We start from the raw sequence: 27,044 nt of genomic DNA on the forward strand, positions 1-27,044 counted from the left end.
TCAATGGAATATATTAAGTTGACTTTGCATATTTTACTGATTTTTAACTCATTTTGCATTTGCTTTCATACCTTTAATTAGTCTTTCATTTCTGAGGCCTTGCATGCTATTGATATTGCACAAAGGATCTGAAGGCACCCAAAACACTTCTTCCCAGTCATATAGTGGTAACTTCAATTTGATTTATTTACAATATTTCCTACTAAAATGGAGATTTTTATGTTCTAGAGTTCTCACACAGAAAATATGGTTTTGAAGGTGAAACTAGTCTTACTTTTAAAACATTGTGTGAAATGATACTTTTCCATATATATGCATTATTTATGATAATTATTTGGAATTTGATTTAATTAATAGATAAGAAAATATTCTATTTTTTTTTAGGCATTTGGACAATTATTTGTGATCATCCAAGACAAATAACCCAAGTATGTTATTCTAATTCATTATACTTAAGCCTGAACTCCCTGTTATTAGTTTACAAGGTAGGAGGCAAACCAGATGAAGAATTCAGTTACTAAAATTAGGTACTCAGAAGTTAGAGCATGACTGACTTTAGCTTTGGAAGAATATTTATTTACCATAATCTTTAAGATAATTTCATTTTCTCTTTCACCTTAAGGCAATTCAGGGCAATTTTAGACTTAATGTATCTGTTATAATGATCTTTTGTGTACAACCCTGTAAAGTGCCTTTATGTAGCCATGCAAGATATCTGTTTTTCCTGGTATTTTAGCCAGTAGTAATGTTGCAAAACAAAAGTCAAGGTGTGAGTTTTCTGGGTTATTTTTAAGAAATGTGCTCAAGGAAGAATGTTTTTGTAACTAAAAGAACCACTTCATTAATCTGAAGAAAAACCAATTAAAATAAAATGAAAGGGAAGGAAATCTGCAAAGGTACTCGCTCCCCCATAGAGGATTGTATTTTCACATTTGACTGACTCTCTTCTTTCAGTCTCGTATCCCTTACAGAGGTTGACTTTAATAATGCAGCTCGTATATTTATTCTGAACTTTTAGTATTTTCTGTACAAACGCTCTGTTCCTATTCTGTCCTTTATGTGGCTTCTCATCAGGGCCTCATGAGAGACAACTCATTGCTGGATAATTCACAGACTTGTATGGGCAATTCTGCACAGAGCAATGTGCTGCTACAGTGGACAGTCCAGACTAGCTCAGATAGTAGAAATGATATTGCTGCTTCTAGCCCAGAAAGAGCTAAGAGATTTAATGTACCCTGCTTTAGAGCAAGCAGAGTTAATTGATTAAGCTGGATATCTCTAAATGGCATTGCCTTGTGCAGTCAAGCCATAACTCATATTCCTATGAGTTTTTTTTTTTCTTCTCTGCTTAATAGACCCATTGTTCATATATTTCATTTGCTAATGAATGCAGAGCTCTTCATATTTCTGCATTATGGTTCATAGAGAGCCTCAATTTCATGTTTCATTGGAAAGCCCATCAAATGGCTGGGCACTAACTCTCAGCAGAATTGTTTCTCCTTCTGTTTGTCCTTTTGTGTGGCACCTACTGCTTTCAGTTTCAGAAAAAAAAAAAGGTCTTAAAGTTGCCAGGTTTCTGGAGAGCAACAGTTCTGGTGACCTTCTAAATCCTTGTCTCTTTCCCTCGTTTTTTGTCAAGACTTTTTTTTCCCCATCTGCTATGTATTGTTTAGAAATCACTTAGATACCCCATGAAAATGGCTCTTAGTTCACTTCATCAGTCTTCGATGAAAGGATTCTTTATACACAGTTCAACCACACAGTCCCAGACAGTTAATGTAAGATCATTTGAATACCACATAATCTAACTGTAAGTTAGTCATATCATTACAGATCATTTTTAGAGCTTTCATATTGTTGTATGTAATCATACTTCCTGAGTCACCTTTTCCGTAAGTGAAGTGTTGCAAGTCATTTGTTAAGCAGATTTGGTTTTCTTTGTTAAGCAGAATTGCTTTTCCTTTGTTCATCTGAGGAAGAAACAAATAAAATTGGCATGGAGCCTATATCTGATTTCAACTAACTTAGGCCTATTCTTGAGGATAAATATAGTACTTTTTCTGGCCCCTGAGACAAATTTCCTGTATTCTATGGCTTGAGTTAACGATGATCTTTGCTTATGTCCTCACGCAGTGTTGATCTATGTGGAGATCACAGAATCATAGAATGGTTTGGGTTGGAAGGGGCCTCAAAGACCACTGAGTTCCAACCTCCTGCCATGGGCCGGGACACCTCTCACCAGACCAGGTTGCCCAAAGCCCCATCCAGCCTGGCCTTGAACACCTCCAGGGATGGGGCATCTCCAACATCTTTGGACAACGTGTACCAGTGCCTCACCACCCTCTGAGTGAAGAATTTCCTCCTAATTTCTAGTCTAAACCTCCCCTCTTGTTTAAAATTGTTTTAAACAATTCCCCCTTATCCTGTCATTATCTGTCATTATCTGATTGAGATAATGGCTGATCTCTTCATCTTGAGAGCCATACGACTGTCAGCACTGCTTGTTGCAGCTGCACCACTGTGTTGTTACTGCTCTGCTCCCTCTGGTTTTAGAGCTAGCAGCTTCTCCATTTGCTCAGGTAACTCTGAACTGTTACCCAGTATGTGCTATAGAGGCATCCGTACCAAAATTTGTTCTTAAGGTTATCGCCCAACTTCGCTGGCTGTTGCTACAGACTGTCGTCTTTCTTTGAGTTATAAAGAAATTCTCACAAATAATAAATTCCAGTGGCTGTCAGTTGACCAGCACACACTGAGGCAGAGGGAAGGTTTGCTCAGCCACGAGGGACCTATGTGACCTTTGCTGCAGATAAGACTTTATTGCTCTGGATGCTGGTGTGTGTTTTGATGAGCAGCCTGTCTGTGCTCTTCCCGCACTGTTACAGGTGCAGCTTTTTTCTATTAAAAGGTAATACCGAAATCTAAACCAGTTGCAATTGATTCCAAGAACACCCTCACAAGTCACACTCTTCTGTACTTCTCTAGAAATCACTGAGGAAATGTGAGCACTGAGCTAACATATTTTGCTTTTGTTCTACAGTAAAAATCTGTAACGTAAATCTTTTATCTCAGGGAACGCTTCCTCTTTTTGCAAACAGTTCTTGGCATTCTCAGGGTTCAGGCAGACATGAACAGGGAACTTTCTGTGCCATAATCTGGCCTCCTGTAGGTGCTTGATTTAAAGCCTTACAAATACTCTCCTTTGAAGCGAGAAATGGAAGTGGGGTCTACAATCTTTCAGAAGCAGTCTGAATCACTGACTGCTTTCATGGACTCGTGGGTCACTGCTGTAATGCTGTTTAAGCTGCCCAGCAATCACAGGCATTTTGAATAAGGCCAGCTGTCTGTAACAACCATCTTAGACAAATACGGTCCTCTCTGCTCTCCCTGGTTTATCTTTATAAATTTTTGGCATCAAAGTGAAGTAAATAGTACTTATTTGGAAGAAACAGTCTCAAATTGTACCAGGGGAGGTTTTGATTGGATATCAGGAAGAATTTCACCATGGAGAGGGTGGTCAAGCATTGAAATGGACTGCCCAGAAAAGTGGTGGAGTCCCTGTCCCTGTAGGTATTTAAGAGACATGTGGATATGGTGCTTAGGGACATGGTTTAGTGATGGGACTCATTAGGCCAGGTTGATGGTTGGACTTCATGATCTTGAAGGTCTTTTCTGGCCTAGATTATTCTATAATTCTAATAACCCTGCCTTATTTATTTTTTCTTTTATTTTATTTATTTATTTTTTCCTTTGAGCAGATAAAGAAGTCCAGAAGAGTATATTAAAAGGTGTTGATTAATAAAAGGTTATACAGGCATACCTTTGAATTCCAGCAGGTTCGTTTTAGAGGAGGTCAGATCATGGTCTGTTTGAAGCATATCCTGTGCTTCCAAGTTTCTGATGGTCTCTGCAGAGATCAGGAGGAAAAGACCCTTCCTTTCTTCCCTTTGATGTTTAATATAAATTCTAACTGTGCTTAGTGATTTTACAGCTCCATGGGGTCTAAGAGAGAGAACTGCTGCTTTCTGATTCTTGTGTAGCCTTGCAAGGGGTAGGCACCAACAACAATATGTGGTCAAAAAAAGCCCAATGACTACAAAACTTGGTCAGCTTTTCATGTGTTAAATATTTAACAATATCATCACTTCTGTACAGCTATTATCAGTCTGTCCTCTGTATAAAAATCAACAAGAGTGCTGTATTTTTATTCTCAGAAGTATTAATAGCATTAATAATATAATATGAATAACATCAATAGCAGAAATAGTATTAAAGTGTTGGCATTTTTGAAAACTTTTAATTTACTTTTCATCTTAAAATGATTTGTGATAAAGACTGAAAGACCATACTGTGCACAGCAATATAAACGCAGAGCCATATACTTGTCTGATGGCGCTGATTTATATTTGCTGGTGGCCTGGACTACTCTTTTCAGTTGAATTTGCTGCACCAAAGATGTCTAGACAATAAACATATTAAGGACATATATATATATTTTACTTCCAGCATTTCTAGCCTGCTGGCTTGCTGCCACGTTATCATATTGCACTGTATCAGGTCTGTCTCAGATTTCTGCAGGACAGCCACCTCTGAGAAGCAACTCAATAACATTTGTGTGATACCTGCAGTTGTGGGGTAGCCTTGAGTTTAATTTAACCTTTGATAGAAAGGGATTTTGAACCCAACTGGTATACTTGTGCATGGACAGGAACAAATTGTATTTAAGCTGTGTCTGTCTTATCAGATTTTTGGTACTGGGATTTTTATTTATTTGTTTATTTTTGAGGTTTAGCTGTTTTCTCTGGAATACCAGCTGTATCAAGTAGATCTGTTTCAGGCTATTTTTAACCCTGTATGTCTGAAACACTAGAGTACAAATTTGCTGAACAGTTATGTGTCCATATGCATACAGGCTCATTTCTAAGTGAGTTTCTGTAGCTTGTTCTGCATGTACACGTTGCTCTGTGACCATGAAGTGCCATAGCGAGAGTGCTGGATGTCACAGTAACACATAACATGCAAGTTGGCTGTGTAGCAGCACAAAGCACCACCAGCCCATTTCGTGCACCAGTCTAGGCTCATACATATTGCACAGAGTGGGATTTTAATTGGGAGAATTAAACCTGTCATGTGCTCCTGCCTAGTAAATCCAGGAGAAGGCAGAATTTAGTGAAACAGCAGAGCCATTCTGCATTTGTAATGGTATACAAGATATTATGTATTAGCCCTGAGATGACCCCATACTACTTGAGATCATGTTAGTCTTCAGGCATACTTGGTTTCCATCTTGTTCTGCCTCTGCTGGCACTCATTTGTCAGCCCTCAGTTTTGCCAGGTATCCTTGCTTTTTCCCTTTTAAAGGGATGTTTCTCTCATGCTCTTGGGTTTAATATAGACGAATAGAAGTTTTCAGCACGTGTCACAAGGCACATCTCCCTTTATTTGCTCTTAAAACCTTTATTGGTAAAACCAAACTGGATGTTACATTCACAACATATGATTGGGTTTTCATTCATTTTGCACTTTACTAAGGAAACATTTTTGAAGGAGAGTGAAATATGCTAAACCAGAATGTTTTTTCCCCCAGCCACGTGGACTTTACACATGGACTTTTTGTATCAATGATATTGCAAAGAGCTGTGATTAGCACAATGGGATTGTTCCACAGTCTATCCTTGAACCCTGAGGACAAAAGCAAGGTACAGCTAGTGCTAGCTGGGGATGCAGCAGGTAGAGGGGGTACCTTTTGGCTGTGCACGTCTCACTGTGACCCGGGTGTGCTGCAGCTCTGATACACTCAGCCTGCTCTAATGCTATGCTGCTCACTTCTGTTCTTCTGCTTGAGGTTGTGGTCCTGTGATCACGTTGTGCTTTTAAATGGTATAAAATATGAATTCAGGATTTGCTACTGCTGTGCTGTCTTTGTTATCAGGTTTTATCTTCTCTAAACTTGGGATTGTGTTCAGTAATTGTGATGGTTCTTGCGCGCTTCTCATGCTGCTGGATGGAGTATTAGAGGTTTGGTTTTAGTTCTTATTGCTGAGGAAAGAAATCCATGAAGTACATGTAGTTTAGACTGATCCCAATATTAAAAGGATGGAAAAGGGGCAAACAGATAGATAGTCAGATAACAGTTTTCAAACAAGAAATTCCTGGAATGGTATTTATATTTATGTACCTGTTTTGCAGTCAAAATTCCATATTTGCATAATAGTGTGCTGGGACCCATACCTGTGGCATCATATCCACAACTGCTTCTGGGCATCCACAAAACTGAAGATTGTTTTTACAGATTTCTACTAAATCTCCTCTACTAAAATTCAACTAAAGACATAAGCCTCCAGCAAAACTGATATAGGCAATGACTGTAGCTTTTTATTATTATTTTTCCTCAGGAGAGATATATGTCAATGTCTATACTAATGAATTAAATGAAAGAGTGGTGTCATATACTGGAGCTGAATATTGTGTAAAGTTATAGGGTAACCTGCATGACTACCTCGGACAGTGAAGCAGTGTAAGGTTAGGAAGTTAGTGGGCGAGGATCTGTCCGTGTCTGGTGTCTGAGAGCCACGCTGTCTCTCTTTCTTACCATGGGAGACAACATGGAGATGACTGTCGGAATCTTTCTAGGATTGCAATGTGATCTGGAAGCAAATTGACAACGCCAGTTGGTCACATCCGTGCAGGCAAGACCAAGTTCCTTCGAGGACTATCAAAATACTTTGCCCGTGTAGAGATGTCGATTCATGTGATGATTTAATGTGCTGTTCTGCTAAGCAAGCTGTTTTTTTTTAAATTAATAATTCTAGGCTGCTTACAGGTACTTTGGTTCTATCCATTTTCCAGATGAGGTACCGTTGTCAAAAATCCTACAAGGATTTTTCTTTTCTAAGGGCGTCAGTACCAACAACAAGTAACATATCAATTCTGAAACAAAAGGCTTTTTCAGTGTCCTAGGAGAAATACTTGGTGGTTACTGACTTACTGTGATAACAGATTTAGCTAGAATCTTGTCAGCATGCAGGTCATGCACATTGATATGTGTGAACTCATGCACAAAATCACAGTGAGTGAAAAAGCGTCCCCACAGCAACATAATAAAGGACAATCTTTGAAAGGCCAAGCCTAGAAATAGAAAACAGTCTGAGAAAGTGTGCCACTCACTAATTATGGAGAGGCTATTTCTTAAAGTCATAATTAGCTTTCTATTATAAACCTATTTTTTTCTTTACCTTCCCCGAGACAATTGAAGCTGCTCAAACAACTTTCAATGTTTTTCATGTTTGATTTTACTAATGATTTTTTTTTTTAGGGAAAACAGTATAAGCTGTCCTGGTCTCCAGCTATGGCTGCACCAGCGTGCCAGGACCCCCTTGGGCTTTCCACTGCAGCCAACATGCTTTTCCTTGGTGCTCCCCTCCCAGTTGCAACTCATTACACAGCAGGGCTGCACAAGTTTTATTCTGGATGGAATCGTTCACACCTGTGCAAATGAGGCTGGATTTGCATGGTTGTTGGCTTCAGTCTGTATTACTTAACTATGACTTCAGTGTGGAACTTTGGCTAGATATACATCCCAGCACCTGTAGAAAGAAAAAAAAATATTAAAGCCATTTAGCAGCACATTATGCTAAGTTATATGATCTCCGATACTTTTCATGGAAAATATGCATTCAAAATACATCTTCAGTCTATATCCTTTGATATTCACTTACACACTGAGTAGATAAATTCCTAAATATCGAAAAAGAAAAAAACAAACAACCCCCCAAAAACATGCAAAACCCAAACCACATATTCAACCCTCCTTTCTCACATGCCATTTGTATTTCGGTATCATACTTAGACAATAAACTAATTTACCTTTTGCAGTGCAGTCACAGTTATTTCCCTTTCTGGGTCAGGAAAGAAGGGCTCTCTGCATTCCTGTTTGAAGAGGGACATACGCAACTGCACATTATGAAAAGACTTGCCAGCACTGTCAGAGGCTCAGAGAAGGTTTACATTTGCACAGATGCAGAACATTAATGGAATTCCACTGTCTTTCTCCCTGCTCTCTCACACATATTTTCCTGGGGTAATAACTTAGCATGTATATTGAATGAAATGTTTTCTGCTGCTTCACAGCACATGTCTTACCTAATTTATACACTCTTCTGGTGCTACAAAAATTTTGTGGGTCAGCTTGAAGGAAATAGTTCCTGAAGGTATGGGCAGTGTAGGCTGGATGTTGACTTATATAGCCGGGAGGGGGGATTAGGTGGGAAGACTTTGAATCATCCCTATGGAAATTCATTGCAAGCTAGTTAATCTCTTCCCATAGCTGCAAGCCATTTGAGCAGAAGGGCAAAATCCTTCCCCATTGGTGTTCTGCTCAGCCTGTTCTTTTCTTTGGTGGCATAATTTCATATCAAAGCTGTAGCATATCCTAGAGCCTTTTTTAGCAGATAGTGATGTAAAGGAAGAAACTAAAAATCTGTCCATTAATTCATCATACTTACAGCTACATATGTTAGTTATTGTACTGATTGCACTGTATTGTACTGGAGGATAAGCAAAAAACCTCACTGCTCTTTTCCAGCTCTCCATGTGCTTACAAGCACTGTAATGCAGAAAGCAATTTATAATTAGCAACATGACTCACTTAATACTAGTAACTGCAACTATGCCCTCAGAGGAAATGACTTTTCCATACCCTTCAGTTCAATTCTGTGTAGAATTAATGGCCCACCCCTTTTCTCTTGTGTCTTTTATTTCAGAACTTCTGAGTTGATGGTAAGAAGTGTCTTCTAGCAGGTGTGAGGGGGAAGAGGCAGACTTTGGCCCTGACAAATACTCTTCCAACTTTGTCTGCTTCCAGAAAAAAAAGAAAAAAAAAAAAAAGAAGAAAAAGCAGAAACAGCAGCTGCCACAATCTCACCCCTTCTAAAGAAACGACCCACAAAAACCTAGCTTGAATTCTGCTTAAAAAAAATAAGCAAAACCTCCTTGCTTTTTGAGGCCAGCCCTATTAAGTGCATTCCTGATTATTGGAGAGGCAAGTTCTGTGAACAATTAAGCACGCAGTTTTAGAAGACAACTGGAGAAGCAGCAGATGGTGAGACTTACTACAATCTTTTGGAATACATGGATGGCATGAACACTGAATTGAATTTCATATGTTTGGGATTTCTAGTATCCACTGAAGAGGAGATGATGAGCCACCAAGACAAGACTAAAAAATAATTTGCTAATTTATAAATCCAGTATCTGCTTCATGTTCCTACTGGGAAGATATCAGAGAAAAAGAGACGATGGAGATCAAGGATAAGAGCAGGTAAAATTATTAACTCCTGAAAGAATCTTGTTTAGGCTGAGATGTTCTTGCTTGAACCCTTGTGGTCTTCAGTAAGATAAAGACTGTGTCTTGTTATTTGTATCTGGGTCTTTCTTATTTGTAAAAAAAAAAAAAAAAAAAAAAAAATTCTTTAGTTGCAGAGTCATACTTAGGTACCAGGTTCTGCTGCATTTAATTAGGAATTATCCCTGTGAAATTTATCACTCCCGTGAGTAATGCATTTATAATCTAACTTTCCATTTACATGTGCAGTCTGCTTTCACAATAACATGTCTTGAAAACAAGTGAAAGCTTTCTTCTGCCCGTATTGCCACAGGGTGAATATAACATATTGCTTTTCTGGGAACAATGTATAATCTTGCTAACAACTAAAAAAACTAAGCAAGTTCCTTTAGTGGATGGACAATATCAGAACAAAGTTTAGGAGATTAGTGACTATCTGGATGTTAAGCTGTCATTAGAAATGTGGTTACTTGCTACCAGTGGGCCTTTCATGAAGAGATGGCAGCCTCCACCCCGAGCCTTGCAATCTGAAGGATCCCCACTGATGTGCAACTCTCTGTAAGGCACCCTCTGTATGGATTGTCCTAGAGCTTCAGGGCCTGTATTCAAGTTGAAACCATGCATTGTGAAGAGATGGGACTGAATAAATCAGACTTAAGAGTTGTAGACAAGGGAGAGGAAAACAGACTTGGCTTGACACATGTTGACTGCTGTATGTGAATGGCTCGATGTGTTCTGCTACAGGCAGATTTCTTGCAGTGAGTATTATTCATGCTGATTATTCATTCTGCCAATGGTTTAAAATTCTGTCTTTCAATATTGACATTCTTCAATACTGTTAAATGATGGATTTTCTTCCACCAGGATCATAAATGACAAATATTCTGTCATGTCAATTATTTAATGATTTCTGCTCACTTGGTTCCATGCAGTTTGTGTTTTTATTTGAGTCTCAGTTAAACTGAGTTTCCATTAGACAATGAAGTGATTATTTCAGAATCCCCAGTGGATTTTTTTTTTTATTCCAGTATCAATAAATTAGAAAAAAATTACAGATCTCAAAAGATTTTTGTACAGTATGTCATCTGTATATTAACTTTAATATTGTTATTGTTCCTAGCTATTTTTAATTGTAGTCAAGTGTCAATTATCAAATGTGTGTGTGAAGTTTGGGCTTTAGATGCCTGACTAAAGCAACTATCTCAGCTTTAGCAAAGTGTTGTGACCTTGTGGTATCGTACCAAATCGGGTTGCTTCTTAAATTTTGATGTATGCCCTTCCTCCAGCAAGTCTGCAAATAGATGTTTTTTGGGGCAGGGCCAAGCTTTTATGCATTTTATTTTTTGTACAATGTCTATAACAACAAGACCTTGGTCCTGGTTGGAGCGTCATGGAATTTGTGCAGTATATTTAAAGACAGTAGCTAAAGTGCAGATTTCCACTGCAGGTGATAACTTTGAAGTTTTAGAACTTTTCACTACACATATTTTGTAGTGTTAATTCATACTAATAGGAGTGCAATTCCCTTAAGTTTCTATCCTCATTCCTCTTTCTATCAACACACAGATGCAATGCAACAACAACAGCAACAACACAGCCTCTTATAGCTAATTAAAATGAACTTCTTTTCCAGAAAAGATTCACTGATTAAGCTGTAGGTGGGTTTTGCTGCGGTATTAGGCACATGCTGCATTTAATCTCATTTCTGCACATTCACAAAAATCTTTGGGTAATGAAGTGCTTTAAGCTGGTCTGTGATGGGAGGGAGAGAGTGCGCTGCAGCTCCTGTGATGCCGATGCTCCCATGGGACACAGTCACACTGCAGCTTCGGTTACCACACCTGTTAATCCACTCTTTGCTGCCTATGAAGCCGCTTATTGCAGAAATTGTTTTTTGCACTGTGGCTGCTTCTGTTCAAAACAGACACAAGCAGGCTAATTGATGAGCCATTAGCACAGGTTTGGGTAACTTTGCAGTTGTCACACTCATATTTCAATAGAGATTTTACAGGAATTACAGTAAGTGGTATATTGCATCTAATCAACTTTCCATAACTGTGTATGTACAAACATGAATACATACGCATAATAAACAAGCAGACAGTACTACATAAAAGTCAGCTCTGTAGCCCCTGTAAGTGTCCTATCTCATTTTATTCAGCCTTTTTAGAATAATGCCTTGACTTTTCCTGCTTCTCTTTTATCCAAAAATACAGAGGTATGCCGAGGGCCGTATCTGTGCTGTCGCACTGGTGGAGATGTAAATGAGAATGATGGCATTTTCAAAAGTACCCTGCCCCCAGCTAGGGAAATTTTACCTTTATCTTCAGTGGATGCAGTGAGGACACCTTTATCCTTGCTGAAGCCAGAGGGTAGCATTTCCCCAGCTCAGAGAGTATCACAGCTCCTGTAGTTGCTTTTTGTCTCAGCTCTGACAAAAAGAGCCAAACTGGCTCAAACAAAAAGAATTTGCTAAATTGGGTAATAACATCTGAATCAGGGTAAGGGGCAATTATGTAAGATGTTCCACCAGAAAATCGAAAAAGAGTGAAATGCAGTGGGGTGTAGGAGACTGGAAATACTTCCACCTTACTTCGTGCTATCTTATGTAGGACAGGAGATGGAAGCACAGCTCCTGGCCCCTGACGAGTGATTCTGCAACTCTTGTGTATGAGCTAGAGATATCACAGCTGTGGGACTGGACTTGTCAGACAAACCAAGAATCCCTTTCACTTCTTCTCTGTGTTTTCCCCAGAGAGGATGCCCTGCAATGTTTCTTCCCCTTTTACTCCCTTCCTCTCACTGGGCCTTATGTGTTATCTCGATGCCACCCATCATTCTCCTGTTGTCTGAAGGATAATGTGTTGCTTGCCTTACTGTTTTAAAAACTGCTAGAAATGAGACAGGACTGACGGAGAGCTAGCATCACCTGAAGGACAGTTAAAGGGTATCACCCACTACCTACTTAATTAACAGACACTTGCAGAGGTGCTTGAAGTTGTGGCTAGTCATAATTTAAGAAAACTGCATGTCTGTCATTTATTTTTTTGATATTTTAATATTTTCTCCAAATACATAGGGTGTTCTTTTCAGTGATGCCTAGAAAATATTCTGAAACTTTGGAGCATGAATAGATGCAGTATTTAGAACCAATCCTCTCACACAGGGATGAAAAAATACATCTTAAAATGTATAATCCATGTGTAATCTGGGGCTGATGATCTCATTTTACAGTTATTGAGTGGATTTTCCTCCCTTAAGTAGAAAGATAATAGCTTCATTAAGTATTCTGGAAAGAAATAAGAAAACTGTCTTAAGGCAGTATGGAAGAAATGTCCTTGATAAGCTGATTACTGCATGTCCTAAATGGAGGCCAAAAACCCAGGACTGGATTTGTCATGGTATTTAGGAACCTACATTAGACACTGAAATCAATTTGCAAATTTAGCCTCTGATTTTTTTTAGTGCTACAAGGTTAAAGTAGGTGTTTTAAATCTGGCCTTTTATTGTCACCAAAAGCTGTAAGAAAATAAGTATTATTAAAAAAATGTGTGCCAACAGCAGCCTTGCAACACTGCAGTCCCTCCTAAGGCAATTCTCTGAAGAGCAATTGAGGAGTTTATTTTTATCACTGTTTTGGCGTATTGTTTTGCATATTTTGAAACTCCAAGTGTTTTGTACTGGTATTTGGTTACTTGTGCCATCTGGAACAGAAAACCCCAAGATTCTTAGCAATTCACATTTGTGGAGTAATGGTTACTGTACTATAGTTAAGAGTAACGTTAGGTCTGCCCTTGAAGAACTTAAAGTATTCTTCTCCCAGAGGTAGATCTAAGAGGAAGTTTTACTTAAGAATTTGAGAAGATTATGACATTTTGTCATTTGTTTATGCCTTCTTGTTCTGCTGTTTATTAGAAAAAAGTATACAAGTTTTATGCTCTTTTAAGCACTTTCCATTGGCATTTACTTAGGGCCATCAAGGAACTGGCTTCAATGTTAAAGTAAATAATTGAGAGTACAAAATCATTAGATGGAAATAAATGGCTGCCCTTGGCCTTTTTGTCCCTAAATCTCCAAAAGCATCTCATTATTTTAGAAATACATCAGCTTGCAAATAGAATACTTTCCTCTAGTTCTTGAATATTTTACTAAGCCATGATCATGCAGCTATTTGTCTCAGAAGATGGCTGTAGTGGTTTCACATGAGGACTGCAGAGTAGGAGAACTGATTTAAACTCACTCCACTGCAATATTGTAAAACAACTTCAGCAAAATCATTTAATTTTTAATAGATTTTAGGGCAAAACTGGGTATTTTGTTTGAATCAAGTGCTTCCCAGGCCAAACTTTTCTTGTCATTTGTACTAGATGGCATTATAGACTGTTCAGTGAATTTTTATTTTTTTAATTAAAAAAAAAAAAAAAAAGGTTTGTTTTCTGTTAATGAAGCTATTCAAATTAGGGAGAAACTTTCCACTTTCCAGAAAGGGGTGGTTTCCCAATGAGTACCACATGTGTCATCAGCAAATGGTAGGCTTATATTTGAACTTCTTGAAAGAGCATTTGTAAGCAAGGATATAGCAAGCTCCTGGCAGTGACTGCAGGACATTGCAATCCATAGTCTCTGGCTAATGTGAAGTATGTACAATGTTCAAAAACATCTGTTAGAAACACTTAAGGAATTGATTTAAGAATGGAGGTAAGTGCTTACTGTGTCATAGGCAGCTTTGAGTTTATGTTTAGTGTGCACTGTCTGAAATAAATGTAGCTGTTGAGTCACCACTACTTGCTTGCCAGCACTGCAGAATATTTGCTGCACTGGATGGTGCTGTACTGCAGTGGGTTTCCTCTTGCATTACTAACCTAACAATGTTTACTTCTTACCACACCATACACTCTTCATTTTGCAGACTCCATTCCATCTTTTTGTGCACAGTGGTAAAGAAGGAATGGGCTCAAATCCATCTCTTTCTGCTACTGCATGGTTATTTATGATATATTATGATCATTGGAAATATAGGGTCATGTTTCAGACACAGAATTTTCTGCTTTCATGGAAAAATCACTATGAAATTGTCTTTAATTTCATTTAATGGAAAATACTTTAATATTGCAGAGACTTTCCACTTTTTTTATTGCATGTCCCTTTATGTAGGGGTTATATGACCTCATTGTGAACCAAACGTTTATAGACACAGGAGAATTTCCCGTATATATTATTAAATCCAAATGCTGTTCAGCTTGGAAATGTGGTTATAAGAATGTTATCATAGGAATTTCTGTATTTAGTAATTGAAAGTTCCCAAATCTATCTCAATCATTTTAAATATAAAAGGTATGTTTTGTAACTACCACAGCTACAAAATTCCAGCTTGTCGGGACAAGTTTTTTTTTAACATCATCATGTACAATCAGTAATACAAATACGTATGTTTAGGTTTTATGTATATAGGTTTACACACCTTCCTAGTTCTGTTTTACAAAGGGAGAAGCAAGATCAAAAACTAGACCCAAGATTTGTGTGTGTGTGTGTGTATGCCCAAACTCTGCAAACCAGAAATTGTACTTCTTTTTGGTCAGACAGTGTAATTTCTGAGTAACTCTTTGGAGTTACTTTTCTAGGAGATTTTTATTTAGCTATCAGGAGGAAAGAAAAAAAAAAAGAAGGTTGATAAAGGTCACTGTCAAAAAGACAAAGAGATTGATAACGGATAACAGGATGTCACTTCATAATAAAAAAGGAAAATTATACCAATAAGAGGAAACTTATATTATATTACTTGCCAGATGAAAGGCTAGGATATTGCTGATAGAAATCATCATTGTAATTGATGCTACAGTAGTGGCTTTAAGTTCCCATTAAGTTTTTGCAAACAGGTTTCTACTAGAAACATTTTTTTTTATGGAGTTTGAGAAGAGCTTCTTTTTTCCATTCTTTGGATCTGGTGTCAGTTTTTATTTATTTATTTATTTATCTTTCTTACTGAAATCAGAGCCCTCTTTTGCTAGGAGTTTGTGTCATAAAATTGTTAACCTGAAATTTTGGCACCAGTGAAATCAGTGGGAGGCTGGTTCATCAACAGCAACATCTATCCAATAAACAAAAAGGGATGGAGCCCTAAAGAAGGGACCAGAACTCTAAGGGTAAGGGACATAGCACAGCTTATGTCTAATAAACTTGGTCAGCTGTCCCTGGTTTATGAATTATGCCTGGTCATCATCCTGAAGACTGGTGGTGGTTATGGGTCAAAAGTGCACAAAAAAGCACAACAGCAATTAAACAGTGCAGATAATCACACGGCTGTGATGGAACGAATGCTCTAGTCATGCTTACTCTATTAATGCAGATACACAAAGAGGATGACCATCTTGCTTCTGTCTGGATGGACAGAAATAAAGAACCCAGGGCAGAAATTGATCAAAAGGGAATAACATAGTAGAAAACACATAATAAAGGAGAGACAAATGAAAGCTGTCCCATAGTAAATAAAAATGGGGGAAAATGGCCTGCCAGTATGAAAAAAGTAGTCTTCATTGTAATAAGAACAGATTTTTGAGGGGAACAGATATGGCTGAGGTCCAGGAGCTCAGGGCTCCTACTCCTTATACAATATACAAATATTGCTGATGAATGAAAATAAGATGTTGCAGCAATGGCAAAGCTGTCTGCCTAGATGCTGTGTTGGGTGCTGATCCACTTGACCTTTGTTTTTTAAGCTTCCTTCTGTTTTAGCAGGCTGATCACAGAAACTGTTATCTGTTGCTGCCATGCAGTAGCTTTAAGTCCCTGACACTGAAGTCCTAAATGTTTTCATTTAGAGTCAGGGACTTGAATTTAAGACCAGTTGGAATGAAATGGAATTGTTGAGTGGGGGTTTTCACCTTCCTCTGCAAGTCTCCAGTCCAGCTTCCTGTTCAAAGGAGGTTCAGGTCAGCCATGCCCAAGCCTTGACAATATGCCAATATGTAGATTGTCTTTCCAGGCAACTCATTCCAGTACTGAATTGCTCCTAGTGAAGTCTTTTTCCTACCGTCTGTTGTGAACCTCCCAAGGTGCAATCAGTTGTCATTGCTCCTTGTTACGGTCTTACACTACTAAGACTCCAGGCCCATCACAATTTGTACAGGGAGACTGCCAGTTTAATTGCAGGATGCTGCAAGATTGCACCTGAATTTCCTCTTCACCAGATTAAACAAGCCCACTCCCTCAGCTTCTCTCTGTAGGTGATGTGCTTTGTGTCCCTGATCATGTTAGTAGTTCTCTGCTTGGTTCTAGAGCTGAGGAGGCCCCAAGTACCACATTCTGGTCACAATATCCAGCTTCATCATCACTGAGCAGAGTCTGCTGGCCATCCTCTTTATAGAGAGCACAAACTGTTGCCTCATTCAGCCTGGCATTCCCCATGTCCTTTGAAGTAGGTTTACTATTCAGCCCATTGCTTCCCAAGCTGTGCTGACACAGCCTACGGTCCCCTCTGCAGAACACTGCACACATTAACTTTGGAGGTTTCTGTTGGCCCCCTCCACAAGTTTCTCAGAGTTTCTCTAGGTCACTGGGATCACAGATAGACTAAAACTCTGGAACTTGAAGACTGATTTGTAGAGGGAGACTGCCAGCTTAATTGACTGATGAGAAGCACAAGGATCATTGAGCTGCAATATCCTTTACCGCATAAAAAAACAATTCCAATTGGTAACCTTATTGCTAATGTTGTAGTTATGTGCAAACAATATCTAACCTATTACGATATCCACAATAACTTGTAACAATATCCCCACTTATAACAGAATCCACATTCACACAGATACAGGCCAAGTTAGCTCACTCATGCACTAGCTGACCCGTTACTGCAGTACTGCTACATTACTAGCCACCAGGAGCTCAACGTGGCAATACCAGGGAAGCCTTGCTCCCCCGTGCCACCCAGTTGGTGACTGGAGGAGGGTATCTGCACTGAAGATAGGGGGCAGCTGTCACTGCTCTATGGGTGCTGCCACCGACCTAGACCAGCGTTAGGCTTCTCTGCTTCAGGCATGCATCAAAGACAGTCATCCTCTTCTCTCTAACCAGCAATTAAAGTCCCCAAATGGGATCTCTTCTGAGGTTTCAGAACAATTTTCCTAAGCTTGATTTGCCACAGTTTATGCTTATAATGGTGCTCTTTGGGATAGGTATTACATGGGCCACCCAATCAGATATTTCTTCATTCATCTTGCCATGATATTATATTATCCTGTCATCATAAATCTCTTGCAAACCATACCTTTCTACTGTTAGTTTTGACTAGGCACCAATTAATTTTTTTTTTCCTTTCTCTGTTGTAATACCAGTCACCTTACAGCACAACAGTCACTTAATTTCTGTATCGGTCATACTAAAAGTTGTCTTTGATAGACCCCAGGTGTCAAGAGAAGGCTCTGAACACTCCTACATAAGTGCTATCTGCAAATTTGCTTAGTGCCATCATTCTTTTATTTATTTTTATTTTCTTCCCATCCATAAAGCTCTCCTTATCATTGTGCTTTTTTCAGACAGCAGATTTCTGAGGTAGCCTTGCAGTCATGTTGGTCTGTTTTGAACACTCTGGTGAATCCTATCCGGGTTTATGGGCCTGAATAGACAGGACTTTCCACCTGTGGTTCCTAATTGCTATTTAGTTTTCATCCTTGGCTACTCCTCTCTTTTATCAAAATGTGTCAGAGATTGGAAACAGGCTTTGCCTTTGAAGACTAATGCATTGAGTGCTTCAGCAGTTTCCATATTGATGGTCATTAAGTTGCTTTCTCCACTCGTCAACATGCATCTCATAATTTTACAGAATTTCCTTTTGCTGCTAGCATATTGGTAACCACTGAGCTCCTGTACAGGTTCAGTGAAAAGTTACAACACAACCACTGCATCCTTTGCCTCTGGCTGTGCCTTGAGAGACTGGAGTTTTTCCTGCCTTTTGTCAGGAATACTTTCCGTAAGTCTTGAACAGCATGGGGACTTATCGTATGCCTTATGAGATGAAGTGGAAAATCAATAGCAGTCGATATTCATAGCCAGTCAAGTGCCTGACAGAACAGCAGAAAAATGAGGCTTCCTTCTATGCTCTGTATTCTTCAGAAACATGAGGTTTATTAGCACTAATGTCATGTGCTCTGTTGTGGTGCCTGAATGCTGGGCATTATGTGAGATACATGAGGAAAAGGAGGGGTGGGGAGATGCTGCTCCTTAAGGATGGAAGTAGTGGAGGGACAAAGCACAGCCCCTGCTCTCCTAAGGGTGTTGAACTGTTACTGAGAGACTACTCTCTAGGTGACAAAGTCGTGTTTGCAGTGTACAGATCAGGCAGCACTGAAGGCAGTAGGTGCCACAGCCGTGGTCCTGCCCCATCAGCGCTTTTTCCCTGCTGAATGAAGGAGGGAGCTGTGTGTGGCCATGCTGCTGGACCTAAGTGTTTCTCGCAGCTTTGGGGACCTCATGCCACACACGCACACTCCCGCCAACTGAGAGCTGCCTCACCCGAGGCTAACGAGCCCCACAAACCACGCACAGGGGAGCCCTATCCCCGCGGGGATCCTCCCCCCGTCCCCAGGGCACCCTTACTAAGGGCCCGGCCCTTACTAGCGCTAGTAAGGCCACCTCCCCCCGCAGCCACGGCTGCTTTTAGGGCGGCTTCCCCGCCCGCTCTCCCCTTCCTCCTCCTCCTTCCTCTTCCTCCGCGGCGCAGAGCTGAGGGCGAGCCCCTCCCGCTCTCGATCCCACCCCTTCCCCGTGAGGGGTAGCGGTGGCTGTGGCGGCTCCAGCGGCCCTTTGTGCGTCCGCGGCGGGCATGTGAGTGGCAGCGGGACGGGGCAGGGGGGCCGCGGGCGTGAGGCGCTGCCCCGGCCGCTCCCCTCGGCGGCTCCTTCCCCTCAGCCCGGCGGGGAGCCCGCGGAGGCTCCGGCGGCCTCCGTGAGGGAAGGGAGGGAGGGAGGGCGGGCTGCGGGCGGCTCTCCTCAGCCGGTGTCTCTCGTGTCGTTGCAGGCTGTCCCGGGTCACCGTCCTCCATGGCTGCCTGGGCTGCAGGACGTTCGAGCTGCCGCCGTCCGCCGCCGTGGGGGACGTGAAGGCGCGGATCGATGCGGAGGCCGGCTTCCCCGCCGCCCGGCAGCGCCTGTGGCACCGCGGCAGAGAGGTGAGAGAGACACGGGGGGGCTGCTGCGGGCTGGGGGCGGCCGGCTGCTGCTCCCTGCTTCTGGTCGGGTGCCCTGGGCACTGCCGAGGCTGTCAGCTGAAATCCCAGGAGAGGAGGGAAGGGATGAATGACCTTGTCCTGCGGAGAGCATCAGCCTGAGGGGAGCCCTGCTCGGGGTTGTGTTGGGAGCAGGGTCTTGGAGGTGGGCAGGAAGGGGAGGGAAGGCTGGGGGTTTCCAAAGGCACCAAGAGCCGGGTGTTAGTGGTTGTACTGCTCCACAGACTTCAGGAAGGGAGTTTCCGGAGCGCTCAGGTTTGAAACCCATCTAGTGCATCTCTTATTTTTTTGCCCTTTTTTTTTGTGCGTGCCCTTGATTCTGTTCTCTTCAGGCCTTCCTGTTTTGGGAGGAAGGAGCTCTATGTATCTCTCTCTAAAATTCATCTGGAAGCTGAGATATGAGTAGCACACGCTGTCTGGCACAGAAATGTATGTTTTTGGCAAGGAGCAGACTGTAACAGCTATTCTGAGACATATAGTTTTAAATATTAACCTAAAAGACGTATAGGGGCGTTCATTCTGTACTGCAGCAATCTTGAAAATCCTTCGTGAACTTCTGAACTCTTATTTTATTCTTTACTTTATTGCTAAGTCTTTTTTTCTGTTACAGCTGTTACCTACAATTACCAGCTGTTGAGTGAAATCTGGTATCTCTGGTTCTCATAGCTCCTTACAGTGCTAAGCTATTAATTTTAATCTGTTAATTCTCCCAGTTTCTGTTGGTGTTTTGGGTACAAAATGCCTACCTGAGAAAATTTGGTTATTCTACCCCCTTTACACTTGATGATGTGTTACAGCATTTGTGGATTCTTTTTAATTTTAGTGAATTGCGAGTGGGCGGCATACCCACTTTATTTTACATCTTGAGACGCAGTCAGCTCAAGTACAACATTTATCTAGGAACTTACAATAAGTGTACTGTTCTTATAAGTACTACTTAAAACTGATGTAAATGAGAAGAAGCATCTGGTTTTTATTCATGTTTAAAAAATATGATTACATGTTGTGGACTGGGACTGTCTTTTGCTTATTAAATGTAGTTTGGTTGTAAGCATGTCTGTGTAAGCACCAACTTTGTAGTGCTTTGTTTTTACCCACTGAAGAAAGTGGATCTAAACTTTACTATATGCTGAGACTAATACAATGATTTTTCATAATAGAATTTTTAAGTAGCTTCCTGTAAACTTAGACTAATTGGAATTGCTTAGGTTTCAAATTAGCACAACGCAACTTCTAATTCTACGCTCATTATATTTGTGCGTTGCATGATACGTGATTGGGACACACATAATAAACTAAAATTCTAACAAGCCCATGATGTGTTATGATCACCAAATAATTTCCCCAATGGCTGCTAAGGACTTTGTTGCTTAGTTTTCCCTTATTTCTCCGTGGTCCAAGTGAGTCCATAGTCTTGCATGTGGAAGTAATAGGGAGATGAGGCTGTCAAGTTTTTCAGGGGTCTTTCTATGATATACTTTTGTCTCTACACTTTCTGTCTTACTAGCTGCTCTTAGCTGATACTGCTTAGTTTGAAACTACTTTAAAATTGTGTACTTATATGTACTTTTTGGAGTATATAGATCACATATTTCTAGTGTGTTTATTTTCGTTATTGGTATGCACCTTAGAACAGTAACTGTTACAGGTGCATGCTTGCAGAAGTTCCCAGAACATGGAACTTTTCAAGTATAAAAATATGAGGCTGTGGTTTGCTCTTAGCATGCTTCTACAGGCATTTTTTTCACCTAATTTGTTTGTAGCCGTTTGTTGGTCCTGTTACTGTCAGACTGATGCACCATGCGAGTGTTATGTAGACCATTTGGCAAAGGAGGCCATCCTAGTCTGCAAGGACTTAAAGTGCAGTTTAAACTGAATACTGGATGTTACAGAGAGTTTGTATACTTTTAGCTAAAACTAGGCTTCATGGTATAAATATTTATGGAATACAACTACAGTAAATTACTTACACTGTGGAATGTTTTGACCAAAACTTGTCTTTTTATTTCAGTTATCTGATGGCATTAAGATTGCAGATCTTCAAAAGTCTCAAAATCAAGTTTTTCTGCAGCTTCAGTCAGAAGGTTTGAAAGGAGGAGGTATGAAAAATAGTTGTCTCAGTTTATGAACTGAAAGGTCAAAATGTTTTCTGACACAGTCTGGAGTTAATAGAAACTATTTTTGATCTCACATAGGAAGCAATTAGTTCACTTCCATGTTGTAGGCATTCCTTCATTTCATTCTTTTCGAGGAAAAACAGTGCTTTGGTGTTTCAATTTTTATTTGTAATTTGATATGTAGAAATTATAATGTTGCTGTACTTTGGAACTGATAAAAACCCTTCTTGCAACAAAGTTAACAGTTGCCTCATTTCACATAAAAATAAGCTGAAAACGCATGGACAAGATAGCCACCGAAAGGATATTTTTTCAGTAACTATTATATAGAAAATTATACCATCAGTAAGAAGCTTCTGTTATTTGGTTGTAAGTGTTAATATTCTTTTAACAATAACTTTATTATAAAGGAATTAAATGCTAATGCAATGGTAGGATGAAGAAGGAAGCCTTTCTTTTCATGCAGGTATTTTATTTGCTATCACAAAAAAGCTGCATTTCTCAGTCTATGTAAGCCATGAGTTTACTGGCTGATGGATATAGTCATAGAGGAAAGCAAGGCGTTTGTGTTATTAGCTACAAGTTCATGTTGTCTGTCTCTGTAACCTGCAATAGTTAGAAAACACCTATGAAAATGGACCCCATGATTCTATGGCATGACACATTTTTTCTTTCTCTTATCCCTGACCGTTCTGATAGTGATTTTGGTAACTGTAGACTGTGGTACAGTCTTTATTTACATTTTTTTCCTCTTTTTACTCTGTTTATTTTTTGTCATGCAAGTACATGAAGAATGTAGTGTAAGTAGCCATATGAAATCCTTTATGGGAAAGAAAAAGCAGTTGTTTTTTGTGCCTGAGAACTGTTGTTTTTTGGCCGTGAGATTTTCAGAGATACCTCTCTAAGGATTCCATGCTTAGATAAAGCACTTAATGTTTTCTGGCCCACAACTCTGACTGAAATCAGTCTAAAGGATCTGAAGGTTTTAATACCAGTCATTTATGTGCATAGTGGAGTCTTAGTTCAGAGATTTACTTATTTTTTCTTATGAATTCAGGGCCTTCCTTGATTCACCTGCTGTAACTTCATAAAGGCCATGGTCAGCAGGGCCAGGCATGCTGGTTGCTGAAGCACTCTGAAGATCACTTCAGTCACCTCTGTGTTCAGTCATTGCTAGTGTCTGTCAAGTAATATGTAATACTTCTATATGGTCACAGAATAATTCATTTTGGAAGGGATATTGGGAGGTCTCTATTTCAACTTTCTGCTCAAAGCACAGTCAGCTTTGAGGTTGAAACAGGTTGTTTAAGGCTTGATCTTTTGAGTTTGGAAAGCCTCCAAGAAGGGAAACTGCACAGACTCTCTGGGTGTGTCAATTCCAATGCTTGACTGTCCTTATGGTGGAAGAAGTGCCTCCTTCAGATTTGTGGAACCAATGTGATCTGCTCTAATGCTCACGAAGAATCAGTTCAGCACTTGATAGCATGCAGTAAATTAGGATCTTAAGACAGATTTTTCTTCTGTCATTTGTAAACCAGAATTTTAGATGTAAAAAGTTAGAATAATGTTCCTCTTCAGTGCTATCATTTGAAGTTACTGATGTGTTTTTGTTGTGCCCATAGTGTTAATACTTCCTCCCCTCCACCCAAGTTAGACCAGGAGAAGATAGGCTTCCTGATCTTAGAGAATTTCTTCTAAGATAAGAGAGACACAAACTCTTCTCCAATTGATTAGTTCAGTTTGTTTTGGAGGTCTGCATATTGCAAGTTGACGTTCATATACTTCCACGTACAGTAAAAAAAAAAACAAAAAACAACAAAAAAAACAACAGAAGTTATAAAATAATTCCCACATTTTCAACTGCAAATTGCAACTTCGTTGATTTATTAACTTACCTTAGATATAGAGCAATACAAAAGCTTCCTAAGACAAGAAGATACTGGATGTTTTTACTTGATGTTTTCTCCTCAAGTAGATCTTTTATCTGTTGCTTTTTTTCTCAAATTGCTGAGGATATGTAGTGTGTGCATGTTTGCACCTGTATACTTGATAAGCATGCATGCTGAAGGGAGAGAGGAATAATTGTTGTATTAGTAACTTTGAAGGGAAGCAATAGGTGATGACATCAGTATAGAGAGTTTTTCTTGAGGGATTACATCTACTATTTGAAGAGGTTTGGATTTAGGGAACTACTCTTCAGTCTCAGACGGGAGGTGGAATTGAAGAATTTTGTTCCTTTCATTCTGTGATAGATTCTTTCTCTTCAAAAGCACAGGTAACACCCATGCTAGCACCACAGTATGCCAGAACAAGAAGTGTACACTACAGCCAAAGTGTACTGTGAGCATGAATAGATGTCACTAGGGATCATCGCTGGCTATAAAGAAGTTAGAGACACTGATGCCATAGAGCACTGTCCTGCTACTTAACTACTAAAGTAGTTATTTTATTTTTATTTATTACTTTTTACTATATTTAAACGTGCAGTAGTTGGAATTGGAGTATAACTGATCTAAAACCTTTGTCATCAGATTTGTTTCAACCAGATATGAAACAGCATGCTGACATTAACATCAGGACTGCTACTTTATTTTGAAGAAAAGGATTTATACTATGATATTCTTGCAGTTCATTTTGTAAATCCAAGATTTTATAGTATCAGGTCTTAGGATATTTTTTCAAAATTAACTTAAGTAATTGCCTGGTAAATATTTTTTAAAATCTGAAATTCAGTGCATCGTAGAATAAAACACAGATTTCTTTGTTTCTGTTTCTAGGTCGTTTTGGACAAACAACTCCACCACTTGTTGATTTTCTTAAGGATATTTTAAGAAGATACCCAGAAGGAGGACAGATTCTTAAGGTATGTAAGAAATGGTATATTTAGCAGACATTTAATATGCATGACACACTACCATTAGTTTAACACTTTCCAGCAAATCTTGCTAGAAGGTTTGAAGTATGGAAATCATACTCTATCAGAAATTCATTTTAGATCAGTAGGTAAATGTTTCTATTTCTGTGTACAAAGCAAAGTGAGTTGTGTTTCGTTTAATGTAGTCTCTGATCTTATTTGTCACAATTGCCACTGTAATTTATATTAAAAAATAGAGATGCATATGTTAATCTGTATTATGAAGCCTTTGATGTAGTTATACGTGAGCGAGCTCTCTAAACTGTCTATTTTGCTAGCTGCTTTATTGTACATCTCTGCTGTAAGCTATGACAAACCCTGGTATTAGTATGTACAATTTTGTGGGGCTCATCTTAGTATAAGACTGGGATAAGACTGAGGCTTTAATATAAGATTTTGCCATGGAATTTCTTGGTAGCTAAATGCATTTTTCTCAATGAACTACATAGACTAAGAACACTCTATATATAGGCAGGTATACATTTGTCTATATATATAAAACAGACAAATAAAAATTGCAACATAAGATGAAAGACCTTGCTGTTTGGAAGGCTTTCTTTGCAACCATGGAACTAGAATTATTATTATTATTTAGTTTGAATGCTAAAGTTATACATCAATTGTTTTGGCAGTTTGCATCCTGGATATTTTCTGAGAATTGCCTGTTCGTAGGAGGGATGCTATATTTTTGCTATGCATTCCCCAGTGGTAGTTGAATTTATGAGATGCATTTGTATCAATAAGGGTTTATACTTAACAAGTTAAACCCAGATTTTCATTCCAACATAAAGAACTAAGATAATGTGCTTAGAAGTCAGAGAGGTAGATTTAAAATTATAAATATTTTTTTTCACACTTTCCACACTTTACAATTTACAGTTAATATGATTTTTTTCTGGTCTGTTAATTTGATTTCATTGTTAATATTCTTCAAGGACATTGCTTTTAAAGTCAAATGTAGCAGATCCTTGATGTGACACAAATGAATGCGAGTCTCTGACTACATTGTGATTACCATAACTCTTTAATTTTTCTAGAAACTTTGGTTATCTTTCTGTATCTTCTTGCATAATTGTGGTAATTCTTTTAGAATAATTGTTTTTTAAAAAATTCTATAAGTAGGAATACTGTAAAAAAAAAAAAAGTAATTATTGATGCTAAGCTGGATATTTTTCTTGCTATCTCATCTTGCTTCACAATGATATAGAATTGCCAATATAAATAATTCATCTTGGTTGCTTGTGAGATGTACCTTACAGATTGAATATATTGTCATAAAGTGAAAAATTGAGGTCTTATAGTTTTAAAACCAGACATTAGGTAACAGCGAACATCTTTTGCTGTCGATGGTATATTAGAACCCAATGCAAAGATTTATCTTGATAGCAAGTCTTTTATCTTCATGCATGACTGAATTAAATTGATGTTGTATGAATACACTGGATTTGATGTGTTGCACCTACATAGCTTTTCAATTCAGCTGAGATACCTCTTGATGCCAAATTACAGAAGTCCCCCCTGCACATAGGTGTATATTTGTGCATGCATGTGTATCTTTGGGGCCCTGATTTCTAAACTTCATAAATACTGTTTGTGTATGATATTTCAGTTCCAAATTCAAATTGTGTTTACATGTGTTGCATTTATAGTATGTTCCTTTTATGTCTGTTTTCATTTAGGTAAGCTGGATATAAGATTTAGTTGAAACGTATGAAAACAATTAAACTTGAGACAATTACTGTTTAGTTATTTTCTACTGCTGAAGTTGGAAAGCCGTGGCCACAATATGTATCTCATTACTGCTTTAAATACTAATGTTTTAATTTTTGTTTTTGCTGTCAGGAATTGATACAGAATGCAGAAGATGCTGGTGCCACAGAGGTTAGGTTTTTATATGATGAAACTCAGTATGGAACAGAAACTCTGTGGTCAAAGGACATGGCACAATATCAGGGTAAATATACTTATTAATTATTTTGGCCATTATTTTTCAATATGCATGTGGTTCTGTGATTCTATTTTTTCTTTTGTGGAGTTGACCATATAGGGATGACTGCATTGCCACTTCCACCTTGCTAGGTGGATATTTTGTCTGTGTTCTAATATTGATAATTCTTTTCCAAAGCCAATTTTTCGTCTTGAAGACCTTATTGTCTTTTTGCAGGCTGTCAGTAGCAGCTTTCTGAATGCTTCCAATTAATTTTGTTTGAGAAAGTCTTCATGTTTTTCTTTATTCTAAGTCACTTCTTCCGGGGAGACATGTCCGTCTTTGAATTTATTTCCCTGAGTTCCCTTGACATTCCAAAATACAAGACAGGACTTTTTAGTAGAGCCAGGAAACAAGATTTAGTAAGCAAAACCTAAGATGAACAAATGTATTTGACAGTCATGTTTGGATTTTTACATATTAACATCATCTTTTCAGTCCCATCTCCAACCGTTAACGTAAAG

The 27,044-nt window shown here is 39.0% G+C and overlaps 1 protein-coding gene across 3 annotated transcripts in view; it reads left to right on the forward strand.

Annotated features, from left to right (window-relative positions):
- The window catches only part of SACS (sacsin molecular chaperone), a 58,944-nt gene that overhangs the window by 9,072 nt on the left and 22,828 nt on the right, over positions 1-27,044 (forward strand). The window contains exons 2-7 of one of the 3 annotated variants that reach the window (XM_035326301.1): positions 8,763-9,100; positions 9,179-9,319; positions 19,355-19,505; positions 21,574-21,661; positions 24,457-24,542; positions 26,436-26,547. In XM_035326301.1, coding sequence (XP_035182192.1) covers positions 9,297-9,319; positions 19,355-19,505; positions 21,574-21,661; positions 24,457-24,542; positions 26,436-26,547 — 460 coding nt within the window. In that variant the 5' untranslated portion in view covers positions 8,763-9,100; positions 9,179-9,296. Of the gene's footprint in view, positions 1-8,762; positions 9,320-19,016; positions 19,163-19,354; positions 19,506-21,573; positions 21,662-24,456; positions 24,543-26,435; positions 26,548-27,044 lie in introns of those variants that run through there. The other 2 variants (XM_035326292.1, XM_035326310.1) reach the window with 2 other exon arrangements.

This window comes from Oxyura jamaicensis, chromosome 1, assembly GCF_011077185.1.
Source record: "Oxyura jamaicensis isolate SHBP4307 breed ruddy duck chromosome 1, BPBGC_Ojam_1.0, whole genome shotgun sequence".
Classification (NCBI taxonomy): domain Eukaryota; kingdom Metazoa; phylum Chordata; class Aves; order Anseriformes; family Anatidae; genus Oxyura; species Oxyura jamaicensis.